Here is a 21,353-nt window from a genome sequence, read left to right on the forward strand (position 1 = left end):
TTAATCAATTTAAGAATGTTGTACCTTTGCAGACCACTGAATGGACAATGGCAACCATGGCCACAAGGGACTCAAAACCTCACAGTACATGGAACCACTGCAGGAGTTAAGGATAGTCACACTAAGAACAGACTCTGAGGCCATGCTAGCTGAATTATACATGTTTACATGGTCAAGTCCAAGAGATGAGACTGGTTTCATGAAGTTCCAGGAAATAAACCTAGAACAATTGGTTAGCAGTATCTGATTCAGTGTGAGAGAGAACTTTTTAGCAGTTAGAGTAGTGTGCCCATCACTGGGGACTAGACCACCAGGACTTTTGTGAAAAGAATTGAAGTTTAAGTTTGGATTCAGATCCCTCATGTTCTACCTGAATGTATAGACTCTCCAAAGAAAAGCTTTCCTGGACTGTTTTATAGATTGTGCCTTTCAGTCCAATCATCCTGAGTCATGTCCCTTTTAACATCAGGAAGTGAGACTGGAGTCAGACGTTGACCTCAAAATCAGAGACCTAAGTTCTATTCTGTCACTTTCTCTGGGACCTTAGGTCAGTTTCGTCAATTAACTCAGGTAAAATCCCCACCATGCTGGCCTTTCAAAGGATAGAAAGGTGGTAGTGGTGGTTCTTTTGCTGATGCTAACAATACAAATTCACTGTCTCTCTGACACTGACTTCTTTAGAAGGATCAAAGTACTTCTGTGTCCTTAACAATTCTTCTCCATTTTCTTTCAGGCCGCTGTGCTCGCTGTGGGGAAAATGTAGTTGGGGAAGGTACAGGATGCACTGCCATGGATCAGGTCTTCCATGTGGATTGTTTTACCTGCATCATCTGCAACAACAAGCTCCGAGGGCAGCCCTTCTATGCAGTTGAAAAGAAAGCGTACTGTGAGCCCTGCTACATTGTAAGTTCTTCCACATTTGCTCTTCAGGTGCTCTGGCCTGATGCCAGTCACTTCAGAGAGAATGTAGCCATGTAAGCTTTATTTCTCACCCAACTTCAAAATGTGCGTGTGTGTATAAATTGGCATATTGGAGATATTGCCCTATATTCTCCATTTATTTGAGGTCAGAAAAGTGCATTGGGGCCGGGCTCCTTTTCAATTAGTGAATCAGCTGAGAAGATCACCAGCCTGTGGCCTTTAGGCATTTATATCCAAACTAGCAGTTTCCTCCTTTAAGCATCAAAAGGCTTCCCAGTAGCACAGTATACCTCTTGATGGTAAATCGCACCCTGCATTTGAAAGCCGGTATTCTTAGGGAATCTTTGCAAACTTTGGGATTTCTCAGTGCTCTCCTAAATTCCTGAACTTCATTTCTACCCAGAAGTTTCTTACCCCGCTAATCCAGCAAATTTACAATGATACAGAGAAACCCTGAATTACAGAGCACCTTAAAGAGAAAGGAATAGTAATACTGACTGAGCTAATAATTGTTTTCTTTTTTAAAAGAAAAAATAAAACTATTTTAATAACATAGCTGAAATACTGAAAAATAGTCACATTATCTTGGGTTTTTTTACAGGGCCACTTAATCTATTATGTTATTCTCTAATAGAGCAATTGGATGACTAAACACAAACTTTTAAAAAATCTAAAGTACCTTTCTTTGCTATCTTTCTGCATGATTTTGATCTGTTTAACACATATTTGTGAAAAAAAAAAAAAAGTAGTATATTTTTTGCAAACTCACCATAGAGTAATGATTGGCCCGCCATACTGAGGTATTCCAGCATCAAAAAAACCTTGAGTACAAGGTGTTGGGAGTCACAACTTTGCAAATTTCCAAAATTCATGTTCATTGGAGTTTCTGGCCTGGATGTTATCTTGCCATAACCTGGTAACTTTAATTCATTGTAATGCTGGGGTTTGTAGCACAGATCTGAAAGTTCAAGATTAAAACTATGTAGGATTATATGTTATTTTGCATCTGTTAGGTTCAATTTTATTTCATTTTTCTCCCAGAGGCAATTTGAATACATTTAGGATCATTAAAAAGCCATACATTTTTAGAGGTGGGAAAAAAAAATCTTAAGACCATTTGCCTAATTTTTCTCTTTCAAAGTGAGAATGCAGAGAGATAAGGAGAGTAACTTTTTATATTCTGTCATAGTGTCAGAGCCAGGAGTATATTCAGTTACTCACAGCGTCCTATCTTGTTCAAATACCACATGGTTTTAGTTTGTTCGAAACATAAAGATGGACAAAATAATGTCCTGTTGATATGGAAGGAGCGATGACATATAAGAGAAAGTCTGGTAAATAAAAGCTTACCACTTTAGGACATTTGAATATTTCAAATATCCCCGTTTGAGATCTTCATTGAAAAGAAAAAGCATTGCATAGTTCTCAGCTTTTTTGCATGAACTTTATGAACTGTCATTCACAATAACAGAACCACCACTATGAAACTACTTATTGCTACAAGCGCTTTGACAGGGATGTCAGCAGAACCTACAGAGGCACCCCAGGCCCATTTGGTTTTTTTATTGTTGTTATTGTTTTTTTGTTGTTGTTGTTTTAATTTTTTTAGGTGTTGATAAATCTTTATTTTATTCATTTATTTATATGTAGTGCCGAGAATCAAACCCAGTGCCTCATACATGCTAGGCAAGTGCTCTACCACTAAGCCACAACCCCAGCCCCTCTTTGTTCTTACTCTTAAGAAATTACATATGGCTGGGTTTTTTTTTTAATACCTTGTCTGTTTCATCCCTTTTATCTACATTCTTGACTGTGCTACTTTAATAACTTTCTTGTGGAAGCTCTCTTCAGCCATTCTTTTTATCCCTCTTAAGCCAAAAATCTTACTTTATATTAGGTAGAGGGAAGTGAAGGGAGGGTAAGGGGTATGGGGTAAGGAATGATAGTGGAGTGAAATAGACATTATTACCTCATGTACATGTATGACTACATGACTACTGTGATCTTGCAATGTGTATAATCAGAAACATGAGAGATTACAGTCAATTTATGTATGATCTATCAAAATGTACAAATGCATTTTATTGTCTTGTGCAACTAATTAGAGCAAATAAAATAAAATATTTTTAAAAATTTTAAAAAATAAAAAAATAAAAAATCTTAAATACATTACCAGAAAACAATTTAGCAGTATGAGGAGACATGAGTGTGAATTCAGTTCTATGGCTTAATACTTTGTCTCCCTGTGTAAGTTTTTTGATCTTTCTAAAGCTTCAATTTCCTCATCTCTTTAAAAAGGGGATGATTTCAGTATTTCCCTCAAAGACTACAGAAGATGAAATGAAATAGTCTTAGTAAAAAGCACACTTTGCCTTCTCAAGAAACAGTTGTGGAATAAATGGTGTTCTGAGATTAATTTTATTAAGATATTTGGACCTAATCACTCTTTGTGAATGTGAGAACCTTACATGTGCGGTGAGATTCACCGGGAAATTGTTTTAGCTCTAATATATACACTTCTCCCCTTTTTTTCAAAGCTTTGTTTGCTTTCCTGAGTGTGTAATAAGACCAAAGAAAGTTGAACATGACAAAAGGAAGAGGATTTCTACAGTGTGTGGGCCCAGATTTCAATATCTATTCCAGGCATAGGGTCTTCAGTATGCTAACCCCCTGTTCTCGGATTGCTTGTTACTATTCTCTGCTTATAGCAAGGAAAACTGGGAGATATTTAATCACAGACATGGAAGAACTGTGTGAATTCAAACAATGGAGATCCTTACAATCCTTCTGACATCCCTCCTTCATAAGAACATTGAATCAAGAATTTTCTTTAATGAAATCTATACATAGTGACTCTAAAATGTAATTGAATTCTTACCATAATTCAGTTAAGCTTTACCCAGGGACCCTTGTTCAGCCTTGATTGCCGAGTTCAACGCAGGCTTCATTCCCTCAGAAGGGTATACTAGCACTTTAATTTCTTCTAAACTTACATAAGCCCAATAAGTTGCACATTAGAACTATAAAGATGTTGGGGAAACAGAAAAAGTGAAATAGAACAAGTTTTTTTTTTTTTCTTTTTGAAGATAGACTGTGTTTTAAGGACAGTCTTAGACATGTCTATGTTTCAAAGAACCAAAGGCCTTAGAACAGGAAGAACTTTCTGTGTGATTCAGCAAAATTACCTCTTTTACAACTGCAAAAAACCAGTAGCTAAAAGACATTATTTTTTAAAAATTTTTAATTGTTCTGTTTAGTTATACATGACAGCAAAATGCATTTCAATTCATTGTACACAAATGGGGTACAACTTTTCATTTCTCTGGTTATATGCCACATAGAGTCACACCATTTGTACAATCATACATGTACATAGGGTAATGATGTCCATCTCATTCCACCATTTTTCTCACCCCCATGGTCCCTCCCCTCCCCTTACTGCCCTCTGCCCAAAGTTCCTCAATTCTTCCCTTCCCTCCCCCCCATTATGGATCAGCATCCACATATCAGAGTAAACATTTGGTCTTTGGTTTTTGGGGATTGGCTTATCTCACTTAGCATGTTATTCTCCAACTCCATCAATTTACCTGCAAATATCATAGTATCATTCTTTTTTAAGGATGAATAATAGTCCATTGTGTACATATACCACAGTTTCTTTATCCACTCATCTATTGAAGGGCATCTAAGTTGGTTCCACAGTTTAGCTATTGTGAATTGAGCTGCTATAAACATTGATGTGGCTACATCACTGTAGTATGCTGATTTTAAGTCCTTTGGATATAGACCAAGCAGTGGAATAGTGGGCCAAATGGTAGTTCTATTCCAGTTTTTCTGAGGAATCTCCATACTGCTTTCCATCCTGGTTACACCAGTTTGTAGTCCCACCAGCAATGTATGAGTGTACCTTTTTCCCCACATCCTCGCCAACACTTATTGTTGCTTTTATTCTTGATGATTGCCATTCTGACCGGAGTGAGATGAAATCTTAGTGTAGTTTTGATTTGCATTTCTCTAATTACTAGAGATGTTGAACATTTTTTTCATATTTGTTTTTCTGCTAAAAGACATTCTTTATAAAGCAGAGAAAACTGAGTCCCTGAACATTAGTTAGGATTCCTTTCTTTTGTTTAATTTTTTTCATTGATGGAATAAGTATATTGGAGTAACTTAGTTAATTATTTCTTGGTGACACTAAGACCAGGAATGAGACCCATCTAATATAAATATATTTCTGCCCAAATTAGTTATTGATAAATCTAAGATCATATTTAAATTAGACATTTACATTATTTTAAGGTAAAATGCACAAGTGATGTCTTCAGATTCAGTTCATTGATTACAGATATATTTCTAAGGTCTCTTGAACTCTTCATCCTTATGCACAAGTGACTGTTATTAAACAAATTTGATTCAGTATGGCATTGTAATTCTCTACACTTATTTGATTTTATATTTCCTATTTGTTAACCTAATATAAATATGTACACCACTTTCCATTTTCATTTTTAGCTTTTTATCTTTTTAGGTTTACATGCTATATTTTAAAATCATGTCTCACCCAAAAGATATTAGGTATTTTCTAATCTTTTAGCATTGTAACTAATGCGCTTATGGAAAACTGAGTAAAATTTTTTATATTTTGTAAATTAGTTCCATAGAATAATTTTAAATTTATGTTGCCAAGAACAGTGCAATTCAGAAGACTTTGCTTTATTTTGCTACCTTTCTTTAGAAAGATTTTTTTTTCCAGTTTACAGGACCATTAGCAATAATGAGACCACTTATTAAATGTACACTATTCTCTATTGGAGAGGTTTGACTATATTTGTTTTGAACCAGTTTAATGCATACATTGTCATAGTTATTTACATTCTTATTAGCAAATTTGAGATGTTTTTCTACTTTGGTGTCACTGTCTTTCTACTTTGCTGTCTTTTTAAAAGCTTAGTTTTAACTAGTCATAAAATTTTGAATAAATGAACATATTAAAATTAAGAGCACGAAAACTTCCTTGGGAAGTAAGGTGATATAAATAGCATCTCTTTATGTAGTGCTGACTTTCCTGGTATGACCTTGGGTAAATCATTCATCTTTTGAGTACTAATGCTCACATTCATTAAAAGAAGACATTTATTTCTTTCTTATCTTCAAAGAGAGAGAAAGAACAAGTATGATATTTTGTATGTCATTAAAACATTTACCAATATAAGGGCTTAATATGATTAATAATATAACTATCATTGCTTTTTCCCCTTAGCATTATGTGATCCAATTTAGAAACCCTCTAAGTTTGGAGAAGTATCCTGGCTGTAGTTACGATAGAAATCCCAAAATAAATTGATGTCGTAGGAGGAATTCGAGAACATGTATGTGAAGAAGAGCTTTGTGCTTTGCTTACGTCTCTTTCTATGCTGCTGTCAGAGTGAGACCACAGGGGTGACTCTCCTTGTGTGTCCTCTGCCTTCCCTGAGACCAGGTTACTCATGGGCGTAGATTTAGCACAATCATCGCTGTTTTCCTCTTTGCACTGACAGGGATTTGGGGCCTTCGACACAGCAGCTCAGAAGTTTTCACCAAAGTGTTTACCAAATGGCAGCTGAGGATCCTCCCCTAGATCAGGGCTCCTACACAGAGTGGTTGGAGTCCAGCTTCTGACGCTGATGGTGGAAGTTGTTAAGACATTTTTATTAGAGTTGAAATCCTAGTGACTAAAGGGCCTCTAGAAACAGGAGGTCAACTCCAAAGGAGGCTAAGCTCTGAGGGCCCTGAACTTGGCACATTAGTGGCCAGCCCACCAGCAGCCTTTCACTCTCTTCTGTCACTAAATGGCCAGTTAAAACAGTCTAACTTTTCAACCTCCAGTAAAAGATTGCGTTTTGTACCTCTGCAGGAAAGCTGTCCTTTGTAAATTCAAGTTCTCCTAATAAAATGTTTTAAAAGCACTCCTAGCCAGTGCCTTATATGGGTGTTGGAAAAGGAGCTGGGAGTTTGGACTAAATCTTTAAAATTCACATGAACTTTCCTTCTTTTTTCTTAACCTCCAGCCTTTGGTCTCTCATCTCCAAGATGTGTTTTTCTGTCTTGTCTTCTCACTCACACACATCAACATGCAAATTAAACACCACACTACACACATACCACACACTACACAGATACCACACACATCACACACACCACACATGACATACACACAGCACATACATGCCACACACTTGACACACACCACACATGCCATACACATATAACATACATGCACCACACACAGCACACACATATACACCACATATCACATACACTTTGTTCTTGATGTTTTATTCTCATCCCAGGAGAAAGAAAAATGGCTTAAAAAAAGAGAAAAAATTGTCAAGTACTCCTTTGCGGGATTTAACCACACTAACTTCTGAAACATCATCCCTTTCATTCATAGGGTTGAGCATTTTCCAGTGCTCCTGAGCATCTTTTATAGAATGTTATCATGGATATTAGAGCCACGTGAAAGAGATGAGGAGAAGATTGTTACCTCATTCTACAGATGTTTTAAAGTAAAAGATGAAATGAAGACTAGGAAGAGTGCTTTCAGCTTGCTCTTTATTGCCTGGTCATGCTCCCAGTCTGCAGCTAATGTTCAACTTCCTGAATGCATGAAGATCTTGCCACCACCCCCTCCACAAGCACACCCCTACAGTCAGCTGTAATCAGCACCTTCCATTTCCAGGATTTTAATTGATAATCACTTGCAGCATGCCTTCCAGTACTGCAGAACGGCAGGTGAAAAATGGTCTTCGTTAGTGTTTACATATTACTCTTCCTGAAATGCTTCAAGATATGAGGCAAAAACTCCCTTTAGAGTTAAAAATAATGCTAACAACAATGAACACTTGTTTAGCACTTTTAACTTTTACAAAGTACTTTTAAAAAGAAATATTACGTTGTTTTAGTCAGCTTTATTTGCTGCTGTGACTAAAAGACCTGACAAGAACAATGTTAGAGGAGGAAGAGTCTATTTGGGGGCTCATGGTTTCAGTGGTCTCAGTCCACAGACAGCCAGCTCCATTCTTCAGGGCTCAAGATGAGGCCAAGCATCATGGCAGAAGAGTGTGGTAGAGGAAGGCAGTTCAAGACATCACACCAGGAAACAGAGGGACTCCACTCAAAATATATACCCCAAAGACTTGTCTCTAATGACCTACCTCCTCCAGCCACACCCTACCTGCCTTCAGTTACCACTCAGTTAATCTTTACCAGAGAATTAATTGTATGATTGAGTGAAGGCTCTCATAACCCAATTATTCACCTCTAAACCTTCTTGCATTACCTTACACATAAGTTTTTGGAGATACCACATATCTAAACCATAACAGTTATTCTCAAGTGATCATAAAAAATAGGTACAATTATTTTTGCTTCCATTTCCAATGTCAAGAAATGAAGTCTCAAAAAAATCTCAGTTTGTGCAGTTCCAGAGAGTATGTGTATCAGATCTAGGACTTTACCCTGACCTTGCTTCCCAAGTCCAACTCTTTCTACTTGCCCAATAAAAATTACTGGAAATCTTACTTATTGTTGCTAAATTTCCATTTTCCTAATTATTTTTCTTTATTACCATGTCTTCATAATTTCTTTAAAAAGTTAATCCAAAATCTGAATTTTTAGACATGTGCCTTCACCTTAATTTTAAATATTTTAGAGAAATATTAAGATCAGAATAATTTTTGGTAGTAATTATTTGAAAGATGTTTTAGTATTATTATATGCTTATTAGAGAAATATAGTATTTTACATTCATTAGAAACTAAAAGAAAAAGGGTATGTTATTCTTTCATCTAAATATAATAGTTTGTATGTTGCTGCATATTCCTTTCCTATATCTACATACCTGCATTTATGGAGACAGATAGATACAGATAGATATAGATACAGATGCAGAGATATATCTCCACGTTTATCTTCATATCCTACAGATCATACCACACATACTAGTTAGTAATTTATTTTTGTTGCGGTGTATCAGACTTTGCTCAAAAATATTAAATATTCCATGGACATCCAAAAAGAGCATGTATTATCTACATACCTTTCTTGAAAAGTCACTCAAAGAAATATTCCATCAAAATAAGTCAATCAAAATACACTGTTCAAGAGATCTAGATCAAATAAGAACCCTCTTAATTGGCAAGCCCTGAGCCAATAAAACTACTTGTTAAAAATATAGAAACTAACAAAGATAATAGAACTTAATATTATTAATTAATGTTATCTTACTTTTTTCTTTTTCTTTTTTTAAATTTTTTTTGGTACCCAGGATTGAACTCAGGGGCACTTGACCACTGAGCCACATCCCCTGCCCTATATTGTATTTTATTTAGAGACAGAGTCTCACTGAGTTGCTTAGCACCTGACTTTTGCTGAGGCTGGCTTTGAACTCTTGATTCTCCTGCCTCAGCCTCCCAAGCTGCTAGGATTACAGGTGTGCATCACTGCAACTGGCTAATATTATCTTTAAAAGAATATTTTTCAAAAGAAAATGTCAAATATCTATAATATTAAAAACAGACACAATACCATTTAGAACATAACTATCAAAATTACCAAGTAGACCAAAGAACCTGATTTTATTAATGAAGGTAATGATTCCAGTGAGGACCAGCCCAGAATTAAATATCATTACATTCAAATTATGCTACAAAATTTTGATAAAATATGAAATGAAAATGCTAAAGGCATATCTTTATAAAACTTTGACATACCTCTTTCAGTCTTGGACCAATCACTTCTAGGAGTTGAATGATATCATTAATAATATTAATAAGATTGATGTGATCAAGGTAAATTGATCTAAAGAAATTGTATCTTCTTTACAAAAACTCCACAGAAGAATTAGAAAAAACATTCATCCTATAAAAATATAAAAGAAAATTGTAGATAGCTCCTACATTGACTGGCAGAATTACAGATCAGTGCAATAAAACAAGAAATATATAAAAGGACAAATAGATAAACACCCTCTCAGGTTAAGGAGTTGTTGACAAGGGGAGATGAGGGCAGCCCTGCCTGGCAAATAGGGAATATAGCCGAACAAAAGGAGTATGTATAAATTAACTTAATCAATAAAATTACATGAAAATCAAACTAAAGAATGAAGGAATTTGCTAAAGTGAAGATTATTCATAAATTGAAAACTAACTAGAATTTTTAGGTCTAAGATAATTTTTTGAAAAGAGTAATAAAATAAATTCGGTGAAAATAAAAAAGGGAAAAGCAAAAGTTACAGAAAATTACCAATGAAAAAGGAAACTCTTAGCATAGGTCTAGAACATTTTAAAATCATTACATTTAAAATTTTATAGAAAAACTATTTTCTCTGCAAATCTAAAATATGCAGGGATAAAAACTCATATAACCTCATAAACATAGATGAAAGTCAGAGCTGCTACCTGAGAAAGACCCAGGAAATTTCACTAACAGGATTTTTCATATCTTCAAAGAACAAATGATTCCTGTTCTATTTCAGCTTTCAGAGCCTAGCAAGAGAGAAGCTTCCCAAATCATTTTATAATACCAGCCTGATCCTGGTAGTAATACCTAACTTAGTTCACCCCCAAAAGAAAACACTATGCTAATCTAGTTTTCACAAAAAAAGAGATCCTAGATGAAATGTTAGTCAAGTGGATATCACATAATAAAACATTCCAAGGCATTCCATAATTGGCATGTCAGGACAATATTAGGAACCATTAACATAGTTATATTGATATATAAAATTGGAAGACAAAAACTTCATCTCTATAGATGCTTTTTATTGAAGTACATTTTATAAAATTTATTACCTATTTTTACTTAAAACAAAAACAACTACAATGGCACAAAACAAGCTCTGTGTAAAATAGAAGGGAAAAGGAGATATGTGTTTCGTAGAATAAAACAAAACAAAACTGTGGCCAACCTTCCTTCTCCCTAGGTCTAGACAAGATCTCCTCTGTTTATTGATGTTCTTCATGTTCTAGCCTCCAAAGGAAATTGGGAATGAAGGAAAAAGTTTAATACATATGTGTGTGTATTTCCATTTATTAAGTAATATTTCTTTTTAGTTTTACAGACTGCATTTTGATTCATTGTACACAAATGGAGTACAACTTTTTATTTCTATGGTTGTATAAGTAATATTTCTGACATAAAAATACAGAGAATAATATGATAAAGGTCATATTGTACCTGTCATCTAATTTAAGAAATAAAACAGTAAGGAATTCAGATGAAGTTCTTTGGGTTCTGTTTTATGATCACATTCCCAAAACTTCTATATAATATATCCACTATTCTAAATTTGTTTTTTAATTTAAAAAGTTATTATCCATGCATTTATTTATATTTTTGATATGTATCTCTAAACCCTATATAGTATCGTTTGTATATAGTGTTTCTTAATTTTAAACAAATGTCATTTTATCTCATTCATATTTTTCTGATACTTTCCATTCAACATTTTAATAGTAGGATATATAAATATACATAATGTGATTATTTTCCTAGAAAGCCTGAAAAATCTAAAGAGTAAAAATAAGGGAAGTTTAATAAACTGACAAAATAAAAAATACAAGTTTAGGTTTAGAAAATATAACAGGAAAGATATCCTTACGTAGAAGCAACAAAAATTACAAAACACCTAGGTAAAACTTTAAAGATGTAAATGATCTAAGTGAAGAATATTATAAAACTTTGAAAAAGTAATTAACTCATGCGCAGAATGATCTGGGGATTGAACATGCTTTGGAACTTTGTCTCATTTTTTGTCATTCATGTATTACCCTGTTATTTCACAAGAGCAACAGTTTCAGTGGGGGAATGAATATTTACTGCACTGTCCTTTGCTAATGGTATTATTTAGCCCTTTTCCCTGAATAACCTCCAGCCTTTGGCTGATCTTGGTGACTGCTCACTACATCCCTGTGGGCTTCAAGGCAGCACTTACTGGTACGGAAAGGAAGCACAGATCTGTAAGTAGATTGTCCAGAACAATCAAGAGGCCTCACTGAACATAGCATTTTCCTCCTCATTCCTATCCCTAACTATATTCACTTCTGTTGCCATAGAATTAGAATGCTTTTTAAAGACCAGAAGGAACCTTAGAAATTCAATAACGTCATTTTATAACTGAGAAAGCTAAAGCCCAAGAAAGCTGACTGATCTGCCTGAGGTTATATGGTTTATTAATGGCAGAAGCAGGAATAGAAACCATGAGCCTTGATGATGTCTTCAAAGAACTGCTTTCTTTGGGACCTACACAAGGAATTTTAACCATATGTGGCTACAGGTCCTGAGAGACACCCCTAGAAAACATTGGATTTAGTGGATTTGGGTTGGGGAGTGTAGAAGTAGGACATGTTTGCTTCAGTCCTAGCCAGAGTGAAGGGTCTCAGATTTCCAGGTTAAATGCCTCTGAAACTTTATGCTAGAACCTTCCCACTGCCCCAGTTTGTTTATTTTTAAATCAAGCATGAACTCACCACTCGATGTTTGCAGAGTTTGGATGAATGTCAGCATCAAGCCACTGTAATAATGGTTTAAGATTATTTAATCCCATTACTTATACACTTCATTAGGCTGAGTGAATTGTTGGCAGTGGTTCAGTACACTTCCTACTTTAGAGATAAAAGGATGGAAAGAAAATAGGGAAGGAGCCTATTCCTTGTTTTCTTTCATATTTATCTTAAGTCTCTTAATGGATAAAGGAATGATAATTAGCCAGCTATATAGCTTGGAAGCTGTGTTAGGGGGATCTTCTGATTCTCCCATCCCTCAGAAATGTCTAGAGCTGTATATGTCCTTTAGAATAAAAAGGAGGAGGGGAGAGGGTGTGTGTGTGTGTGTGTGTGTTTATGCTATAAAATCAACCATACAAATAAACTTGAAAATAAGCTCAAGGATTCTAGGTAAGATATTCAGGGGTTTGGTATAAGAAAGCAGATGATTTTAAAACTATAAACTGTGGAAAGTAAAACTACACTCTGCTTGACCAATTACTATTCTGTTTCTACCCATTTCTCTTAGCTTGAGTTTCCCTACACATAAAATGGAAGTACTGTTTCTCATGGTTATACAGTTACATGAAGATTGAGAGAGGACAGGGATGAGCAAAAATCATAGTGAGGGCTTTGAGCAGTAAGTAAATGCACCAGGACCTATCCTGGGGGACACACACAAAATCTACAAGAGAGAATTTTCCCTGACTTGAATCACCAAAGAATGTGCTGCCGGTTTCAGAGCTCATGGAGTCTGAGGGATGGCAATTCATGAGACTCTGGAAGCTTGGTTTTCTTAAAACGTGTCAGAGGTCACATGCTTTGAAATCACCCTGAAATTCTCATTAAAAAATAAAAGTCTGAACCTTTCCCTAGAATGGCTGCACAAGAGGACAGAAACTCTGTGCCTTTCACAAGTCTCTAGGGTAGAAGTAGAGTGGGAGTCTTATTCTCTTTCAAATTTGAGACCTATGTGTGTATACGTCCAGCTCAGCTCATACAAGAAGCGACCCCAAAACTCCTCTCCACTCTTACCTCCCATCTCTTTCCTCTGCATTCCTTTTACAGTGCTTGCCCATGATGGATTCTCTTCTCCTGAGCATGGATGTCTGAGGCTTCTTCATCCATGTCCAGGGTATTGTCTGCCCCTTGTCTTCTCCCCTCCCAACCTTTAAAACTCTTTAAAAAATCCTAGCTTTCAAAATCTTTCCTGGAACTTCCCCAACTAGAAGGGGCCTTTCCTGAACCTGCAAGGCTTTTATTTCCTCTTCTTTCCTAGTGTTTAACCTGACTACAACTGGTATTAGAAAGTCTTTGCAGTCCTGAACACATTCCTTTACTGCTCTGAACCCCTCAAAAAGTGGGGTTGGGGTCACATCTGATTCATTATTGTCTTTTCTACAGTGCTTCATGGTAGGTGAGCCTGTCATTGCTTTCACAGTCATGGGAGCATGAAGGTGACCTGGTTCTACTGTCCATGCCAGTGTCTCCTCACAGTGTTTGGCTAGCATGCCCTTTGCTTGCCCTTTGGTGCACCTTGGACTTGAAATTCTATGTGAGAGTAAGAAGGAAAGAGAAAAACTTGGCTCCCGGAGCCTATGAGCAAAGTCATTGCTAAAATGTAAATATAAAAGATTGAGGGGAAAGATGTGAGAATGAAGCCAGCTGTCTAGCTTCCAGCCATAGAATTATCATAAGAGCTGCTGCACTCAAGGTCAAACCCACACTCCTTGCACATGAAAGTTCCCAAGGAGTTTGAGTGAAAGTTTTCTGATGTCCTGATGACTTTGAATGTGACATGCTAATTCCCTCCCACAGCCACTTAAATTAACAAGTAAGTAAATAAATAAATAAAGTCTGTTTCCCAGATCTCCTCTTTAGCCCACCTCCCTGCAGAATAGGTATGCCAGCCAAGGCTGATGTCACCATTACAGTAAGGCAGGTTCCCTTTTCGAGCACCTCACAGGACCAAGGGCCTATTATACTGAACGTCTTCAAAGAATTTTATTTTACAGATTTTTTTAAATAATTCAGCCTCCTACTTTTACAGTAGAGAAAATAAGATGCCAAAGGAAGGGAAAACTTGCTTAGAATGTCACGATTGGATGGATACATTGAGGACTTTTTAAGCAACCTAAAAATCACAAACACCCAAATGTGATGAGATTTTAAATTGTATCAGCTACTTTTGAAAGATAAGAAACCTCTTCCAGAGAAGTTATTTTTACTTTATGAGCTTTTGGATAATGCTAAAAGACATTTAAGGCAATTTAAATTAATATAGCTCATGAGACATGAACCTTCTAAAATGTATTCCTTAAAAAGGGAGCATTTATTATTTTTACTCTGGTTAGTCAAAGAATCTAAATAAATTCTATTATAAAGCATAACACACATACAAATAGTTTTTCCACAAAGTGCAAAGTACTACATATGTTGGGCCTCAGAGGGAAATACTATATGGGAAGGGAATTCAGGATCCCGACCAGGAAGTCCTCATGGAGGGAGAAGCCAATGCCATGGCCCATCTTATTTTCTCCTAATGCCACATGTTCGTTTTTTAACCACCCCCAGAAACAAATAAGAACATTATTATTTTTCTTTATAAATTAACAGAATCAAGGTTTAGAAAGCAGCAGACTTTGGACAATAAAGATTAAGGCAGAACATTGAACTCCTGGACACTAAACCTTAGCTTTTACCTTGCTTTTAAATGAACTCATGCTAAAAGATGGCATTTCCTCAGATAGAGCTTTTAATTGTTGCTTTTGTAATCAGCAGAGGTCCTCTTTACAGCTTTGAGGTTCAGCTTGGTTACCTCAATTTTAAGAATCCATCTATACCTCCTTCTAGCTGAATGCATATACCACTTCTTTGTATTTCCAGGACTTTTATGTATACCTTTTATGTTAATATTTCCCTTCTTTTTTACTCTCATACTGTCTCTTCTTAATATATACTGATAGATAATCTCACCCTATTTTGGACCAACTGTGAGCCCTTTAGGAAAAAAGCTCATTTTTAAATTTTTTCTTCATTTCTCTTTTCCCTATCTACCTCCAAACCTTACTTTGCTTTTCCCAAAAAGCAACACCTCTCAGCATGAGGAGTATTTAATACATTTTTTGTTTTAATAAATGTATTTGTCAGTTTTAACTATCATAACAAAATACCACAGACTGTTTGACTTAAACACCACATTTATTTTCTAATAGTGCCAGCGGCTTGGAAGTCCAAGAGTAGTAGGGAGCCAGTATGATAGGGTTCTGGTGAGTGCTATTTCTGGTTTACAGAAGACCACCTTCTCACTGTCCTCATATGGTGGGGTGGGTGGGATGGGTGGGGTGGAGCACAGTTTGAATTTCTTCTTATAAGTACACTAATAACTACCATGACCTCATTTAAACCTAATTATCTCCCAAAGACTGCATTTCCAAAAGCTATCAGATTGAGGGTTAGGGTTTCTACATTTAGGAGACATATATAACAATTAATTAAATCTTTTTTTTTTCCTCTTTGTGGTGTTGGAGATCGAACCCAGGGCCTTGTGCATGCAAGGCACATGCTCTACCAACTGGGCTACATCCCCAGCCCAACAATTAATTAAATCTTTTGACCATAGGTCTGTAAGTGCATTATCATTGGTTGGTGGAGTATTAATTAGAATATCCCCTTTGTCTAGGTATAGAAACCACACACTTAGTTATTTAACAAATGCCTATTGAGTATCCTATTGCCTTTCAAGAATTTTGCTGATCACTCAGTAAGGCCCTATCAGTGTTTAAGACATTGTACATTTTCCTTTAATTATACATTTACCTGCTACATCTCATCTCGTTTTTAAGAAAAAGAGAGAGACTTGTTTTTACAGAGAGTTATCGCACATTCCTATTAAATCATTAGGAAATTGGCACAAGTGGCAGGGAGCCAAACTGACCTGAGTCTGGCTGGGCAGCATCTGCAGGTCATTCCAGCAAAGCTGCTGGAATAACGATGTGTTCTCCCAGAAAGTGCTTTCTGTCAAGTCTCTTTTGGAATTAACTCCTCATGCATGGATCAATAAACCTCACCAACTTGCCAATGTAATTAAGACGTGGCAGGTTAAGCATTACTATTAATTAAGTTCAAAGTAAAATAAAATGAAGAAGGTTGTTTTTGTGAAATTGTGCTGTCAGACTTCCCTCAAGGGCGACTCAGTTCTTTTGGAGGAGGATCCAGGAAAAGGTGGGGATTGCTATCTCCGCCACCTTGGGGAAAGTGAGCAGCTAAGCATATGCCTTTTGCATATTTTTAACTGAAGAATGAACTATCTGCCAATTGTAAGAGATTGAATGAGCACATTCTGATTGCACAATACTGTGCTCAGTGCTGTGGGGGTTACAGAGCAGCATTAAACTTGGGCTATGCTCTCACAGAACCCTTGCATAGCTGGGAAGGGTCCAACATGCAGAGAAATACAATACAAGCCAAAGTCACCTGACTTATTTGTCAAAGAGACTCAGACAAGCAGTCAGAGCTCAGAGAATAGGACATGTTCTATCACAGGAATCACTATCGAGAAAGACCTCCAAGAGAAGACAGTATTTCAGCAGGACTCCCAAGGTGAAGTTGGATTTGTTATGGGTAAAGAAGGAATGAGAACAATTCCTAAATGATTATTTTCCATGTTGAACTTCATTAAAACTCCCAGGACCAAAGGAAAATAAATCAGCCTGGCCAATAAGAATTTATCAAGCATTCATTACATGTGTTATTCTACAGGAAAATTAAGAGTAGAAGAGGTAAAAGATATCCTCTTCACAGAGTTTTGACTTTAATGAGAATCTTCCTTAGATGGTAATGGGATTTATATGAAGACCAGTTTCCTTTTTCCTAAAACTTCAGGAAAACAAGAGCCCATTGATCTTGTCATTCCTTTGCTGATTAGGTGGATACTTAAAACCTATGGGGGTTAAAAAAAAAAATACTAGGCATCCCTAGACATTCAAGATCATTTGTTGGTAGAATTGAGTGGAAGCCAAACATCATGCCATTGAAGCTAGAAAGAAACCTTGAAGATCCTCTAATCCAAGATCCTCTTTTGCAGATTAGTAATCCAGATTCAGTGAGGGTGCAGTATTTCCAGGTAAAAGAACTATGTGAATTTTCTGGATCCTTTAACAACCAATTTATTTGATATTTTCAGGAAAAAAATAACTTGACTTCCAATAGCTATTGCATAATATTAAGTGTATAGGAGAAACCCTCTGAAGGATTGCTAATTGAGTCTACAAAGTAAACTGACAGTAGACAGATTGACAGGAGAAAAGGCTCACAAATTTATTAAGTGCATGGAAAGAAAGAAAAGTGAGTATCCAAAAGCTCAGTGAGATCCAGAAGCATACATACCCTTCTTTAAGGGAAAATAGAGGGGGATGTAGGCAATTTACAGGAGAGTAAGCGATCCGGAGGCCAATGAACGGGCCTTCAGAAGAAAAGGGGGTAGCCTGTGGTAAAGTCTGTGGGAACAGTTGTTGACTTTCAGTCTCCTCTCCTGCAGTACTATTAATCTTCCCTTGTTGATGAGATTCTCTGGGAAGGGACTCCTGACAGTTGTTTTCCTTCTGTGTTTAGTGAGATAAGGAAAGCAGAGAAAGCCCTTCCCTGTGGGGAGGAGGGGCTAGACACAGGAGGGCAGGAGAAGGTCAGACAGATGTTGGTTCTGAGGCCTTCCAGTCTTTTTGAATTCAAAGTACTCATAGTGCCAAAGCACCTTACTATGGGATATCATTTTCTGAGCCCCAACATTGGTAACTTTATTTAATAACCTACATGTTTTCCAGCATATTAATTATACATCCTTCAGCAGTCAACACCTATACCAATCACTTAACATAATGATATCTTACATGCATGTGCCCAGAGTACTTTTATAGTTATTTTTCATTTGATGTTCATAACAATCCTGCAAGGCAGGTGTTATTTCTAAGTTAGATACGAGACAACTGAGTCTCAGCTAAAACACTGATGAAATAGGCCTCTGACATGCATTTTCTGACCATGAGTTTAGTTTTCTGAACTTGGCACATCAGTTGGTACAGTCCAATGAACTCTATCTAATGAGTATTTACTAAGCATCTAGTCTTACTTCAAGCATTTTAATGGGCACAGGGGTGGGAGTGGGGACAAGATTTTTAAAGAATCACCTATCTTTGGGAAACTCAAAGATTGAATGATATCCATGGCCAAACAGATAGATGAAAATCCAGAATAAATGTCATAATGGGAATTTTCAGTTTTGGGAAGTTGGTGGATTGGGGTAAGATTGTTCTTACCATGTTCTGTGCCCCCATGCAGTCCCTGGGGCTCCATGCACAGACCTTAAACTCCACTAGCATTATGCTAATATTTGTTGATGATACTGGTTATTTTCCCCTCTGACTTCCAGAACACTGGAGAGATTTTATGTTGGCCCTTAGGCATAATAGACATTAAGTCATGGATTTGAATTAGCCGTTTAAAATCATTTTTAAAGAAAATAAATAACTTAGTGCTAAGTCAATTTCTAAATACTAAGTTACTCAACATAATGACATTATCTTTTAACCAGCTGATGTCCAACCAGAATTTGCAGTTTAATAGATTATATTTCTTAAGTCAGTAAATTGTTATATTCAGTAGGAGCTGTTAACACATCAAAAAAGTCTTTTTTCAGTCTCAAAAATTCTAATTATTTTCAAGTGTCAAATCATTACTATTTCATTGATGTGTTCTAAGTGGTATCAAACATTGCAACAGTTTTCCACCAAAGAGGGATGGGTGTCAGTACAATTCAAAGGCAAAGAACATTCCTATGTCAAGTTCATGGAGGAGTTTTTCCTTGGTGAAGTTATGATTAGGTTTGTGAGTTGTACAGGATTTCAATTCTACTGCAGGAAGCCTCCATTCTGTATTGCCTTTTTGAGGGTCATATATTACAAGTGGAATATGTCAGAGCTCATTTATATACATTTCCCCATTTCTGAAATCTTACTGACAAGCTTGGTGAACAAATACTATTTCTCACAGACAATAGAAATAAAGTGAATATGGGATCTTTTATGCCCAAGAGGATTTTCATTCCTTTAATCAGTTGTAATCAATCCAATTCTGCTGTGGATCAGAGCTCATCATTAATACCCAAGGGAGAGGTCTTGCTGGTTAGGTGTCAACTTTTGATTCAGCCTCCTATTGTTTCCTCAAAGTGCTAGTGTATACTGTGAATCAAAAGGTAAATGAGTAGATCAGACTTGAACAATAAGACACACATCCGTAACTACATACTCATGCCCAAGCCAGAAATCCTACCACAAAGCAGAGCTCCATTTACCATGAGAGGATCTAAAAATTTATGTCCACCAAAAAATTATTTTCTTAGAAAAATTATACAGGAATTTATAAACAGACACTAAAGCACTAATATACCAACCAAGTAAAAATTTAAGTGAGACAAGAAAAAGAAACTGTAATTTAAAGATTTTTGAATATGGTTCTTATGATAGTGTGTGTGTGTGTGTGTGTGTGTGTGCGCGCGCGTGCCCGCATGCTGGCGCGTGTGTGTGCCTAGGGATGTATTGAATTTGAGAGTAATTTATGGAAAGTGCTGCCAGTATGGTATTTCAAATGCTACACAATTTGAATTTAAACTACTCAATGGGATCATTAAGATTATTATGCATGTTTTCCAAAGAGTTTGAATTCAAATGACAACTTAAAAAAAAAAAAAGGATTGCCCTTTAAAAACTGAGGGATGTTACTGCACTTATAGAAATTCATCCAGTTTGAAGTAATTTACTACCTCCCCTTCTGAAAGGTACATGATGATAATGTGATCAAGAGATAGGGATGTTGGAGAAACTGCGTGTTGCAGACAAATTCTTTTGATAAGTAAAAATAAACTGCAAAGCAGACTTTATGAACAATGAATTATTTCATTAAGCACAATTGACAAAGGAGAACCAGGAAGGGACCAGACATAGTGGCACACACCTATAAACCTAGCGACTCAGGAGGTCGAGGCAGGAAGATCACAAGTTCAGGGCCAGACTCAGCAACTTTGTGAGACCCTGTTTCAAAATAAAAAATGAAAAGGTGTGGAGATGTACTCAGTCATATAATGCCCCCAGGTTCATTTCCCAGTGCCAAAAAGAAAAGAAAGAAAAAGTGAAAAGATAACCAAGGAGGGGATGAGAGAACCAGGGTCATCGTTGATCAGTGTGGAGCTGCAGCATGGATTAGGTGATGCAGAGGCTAGAATATGAAAAGCTCCTTCAAGCTCATTACTTGTGCTATTTGGTTTTCTTTCTATGGGTGGGTCTTGGAATATGCAGTTTGCCTTTCATTTTGTGCCATGTAACCAAGTAAACAATGTACAAAAGAAACAGAGGACTGCTTACTCATTTTTCAAGTCTTTTTGCAACAGATTTTGCAAAGCAATTTTGCAATGGATTTACCATTATAGTTTAAAAAAAAAAAAAACAACTTCATGGAGTTCCAGTGATGGGAAATTTGCTAGCTCTCAAAGCAAGGTTTCCTTTGTTGGATTCTCTAAAAGTTATGAAGTTATTTCTTATTTTGGACAGAAGTCTGTTTCCTTACAACATCCACTCATCATCCTGAGAAAATAGCTAATACATCTTCCACTTGACAACCTTAAGTTCTCAAGTCCATCTGAATCTTCTCCTGTTCCGGTAAATTCTAGATCATTCATCCATTTGTTTTCTGTCGTGGTATCAAAGCCTCTCAGGATCCTGACTACTTACTTCTGGATTGATCCAGCATGCCTATATTATTCTAGTCTGGGCAGTAGAATCTCCATTGCCTTAAATGAAGAAGTAGATTTAAGGGGGCATGTAGAACTTCATTTTAAAAACCAACAGGAGCAGAAACAAA

At 36.3% G+C, this 21,353-nt stretch overlaps 1 protein-coding gene across 8 annotated transcripts in view; it reads left to right on the forward strand.

Moving 5' to 3' along the window:
- Positions 1-21,353, forward strand: part of Lpp (LIM domain containing preferred translocation partner in lipoma) — a 651,895-nt gene that overhangs the window by 538,682 nt on the left and 91,860 nt on the right. For all 8 annotated transcript variants that reach the window (XM_047563184.1, XM_047563190.1, XM_047563192.1 and 5 more), the window contains one exon: positions 734-903. In XM_047563184.1, coding sequence (XP_047419140.1) covers positions 734-903 — 170 coding nt within the window. The remainder of the gene's footprint in view (positions 1-733; positions 904-21,353) is intronic.

This window comes from Sciurus carolinensis, chromosome 9, assembly GCF_902686445.1.
Source record: "Sciurus carolinensis chromosome 9, mSciCar1.2, whole genome shotgun sequence".
In the NCBI taxonomy this organism is placed as follows: Eukaryota; Metazoa; Chordata; class Mammalia; order Rodentia; family Sciuridae; genus Sciurus; species Sciurus carolinensis.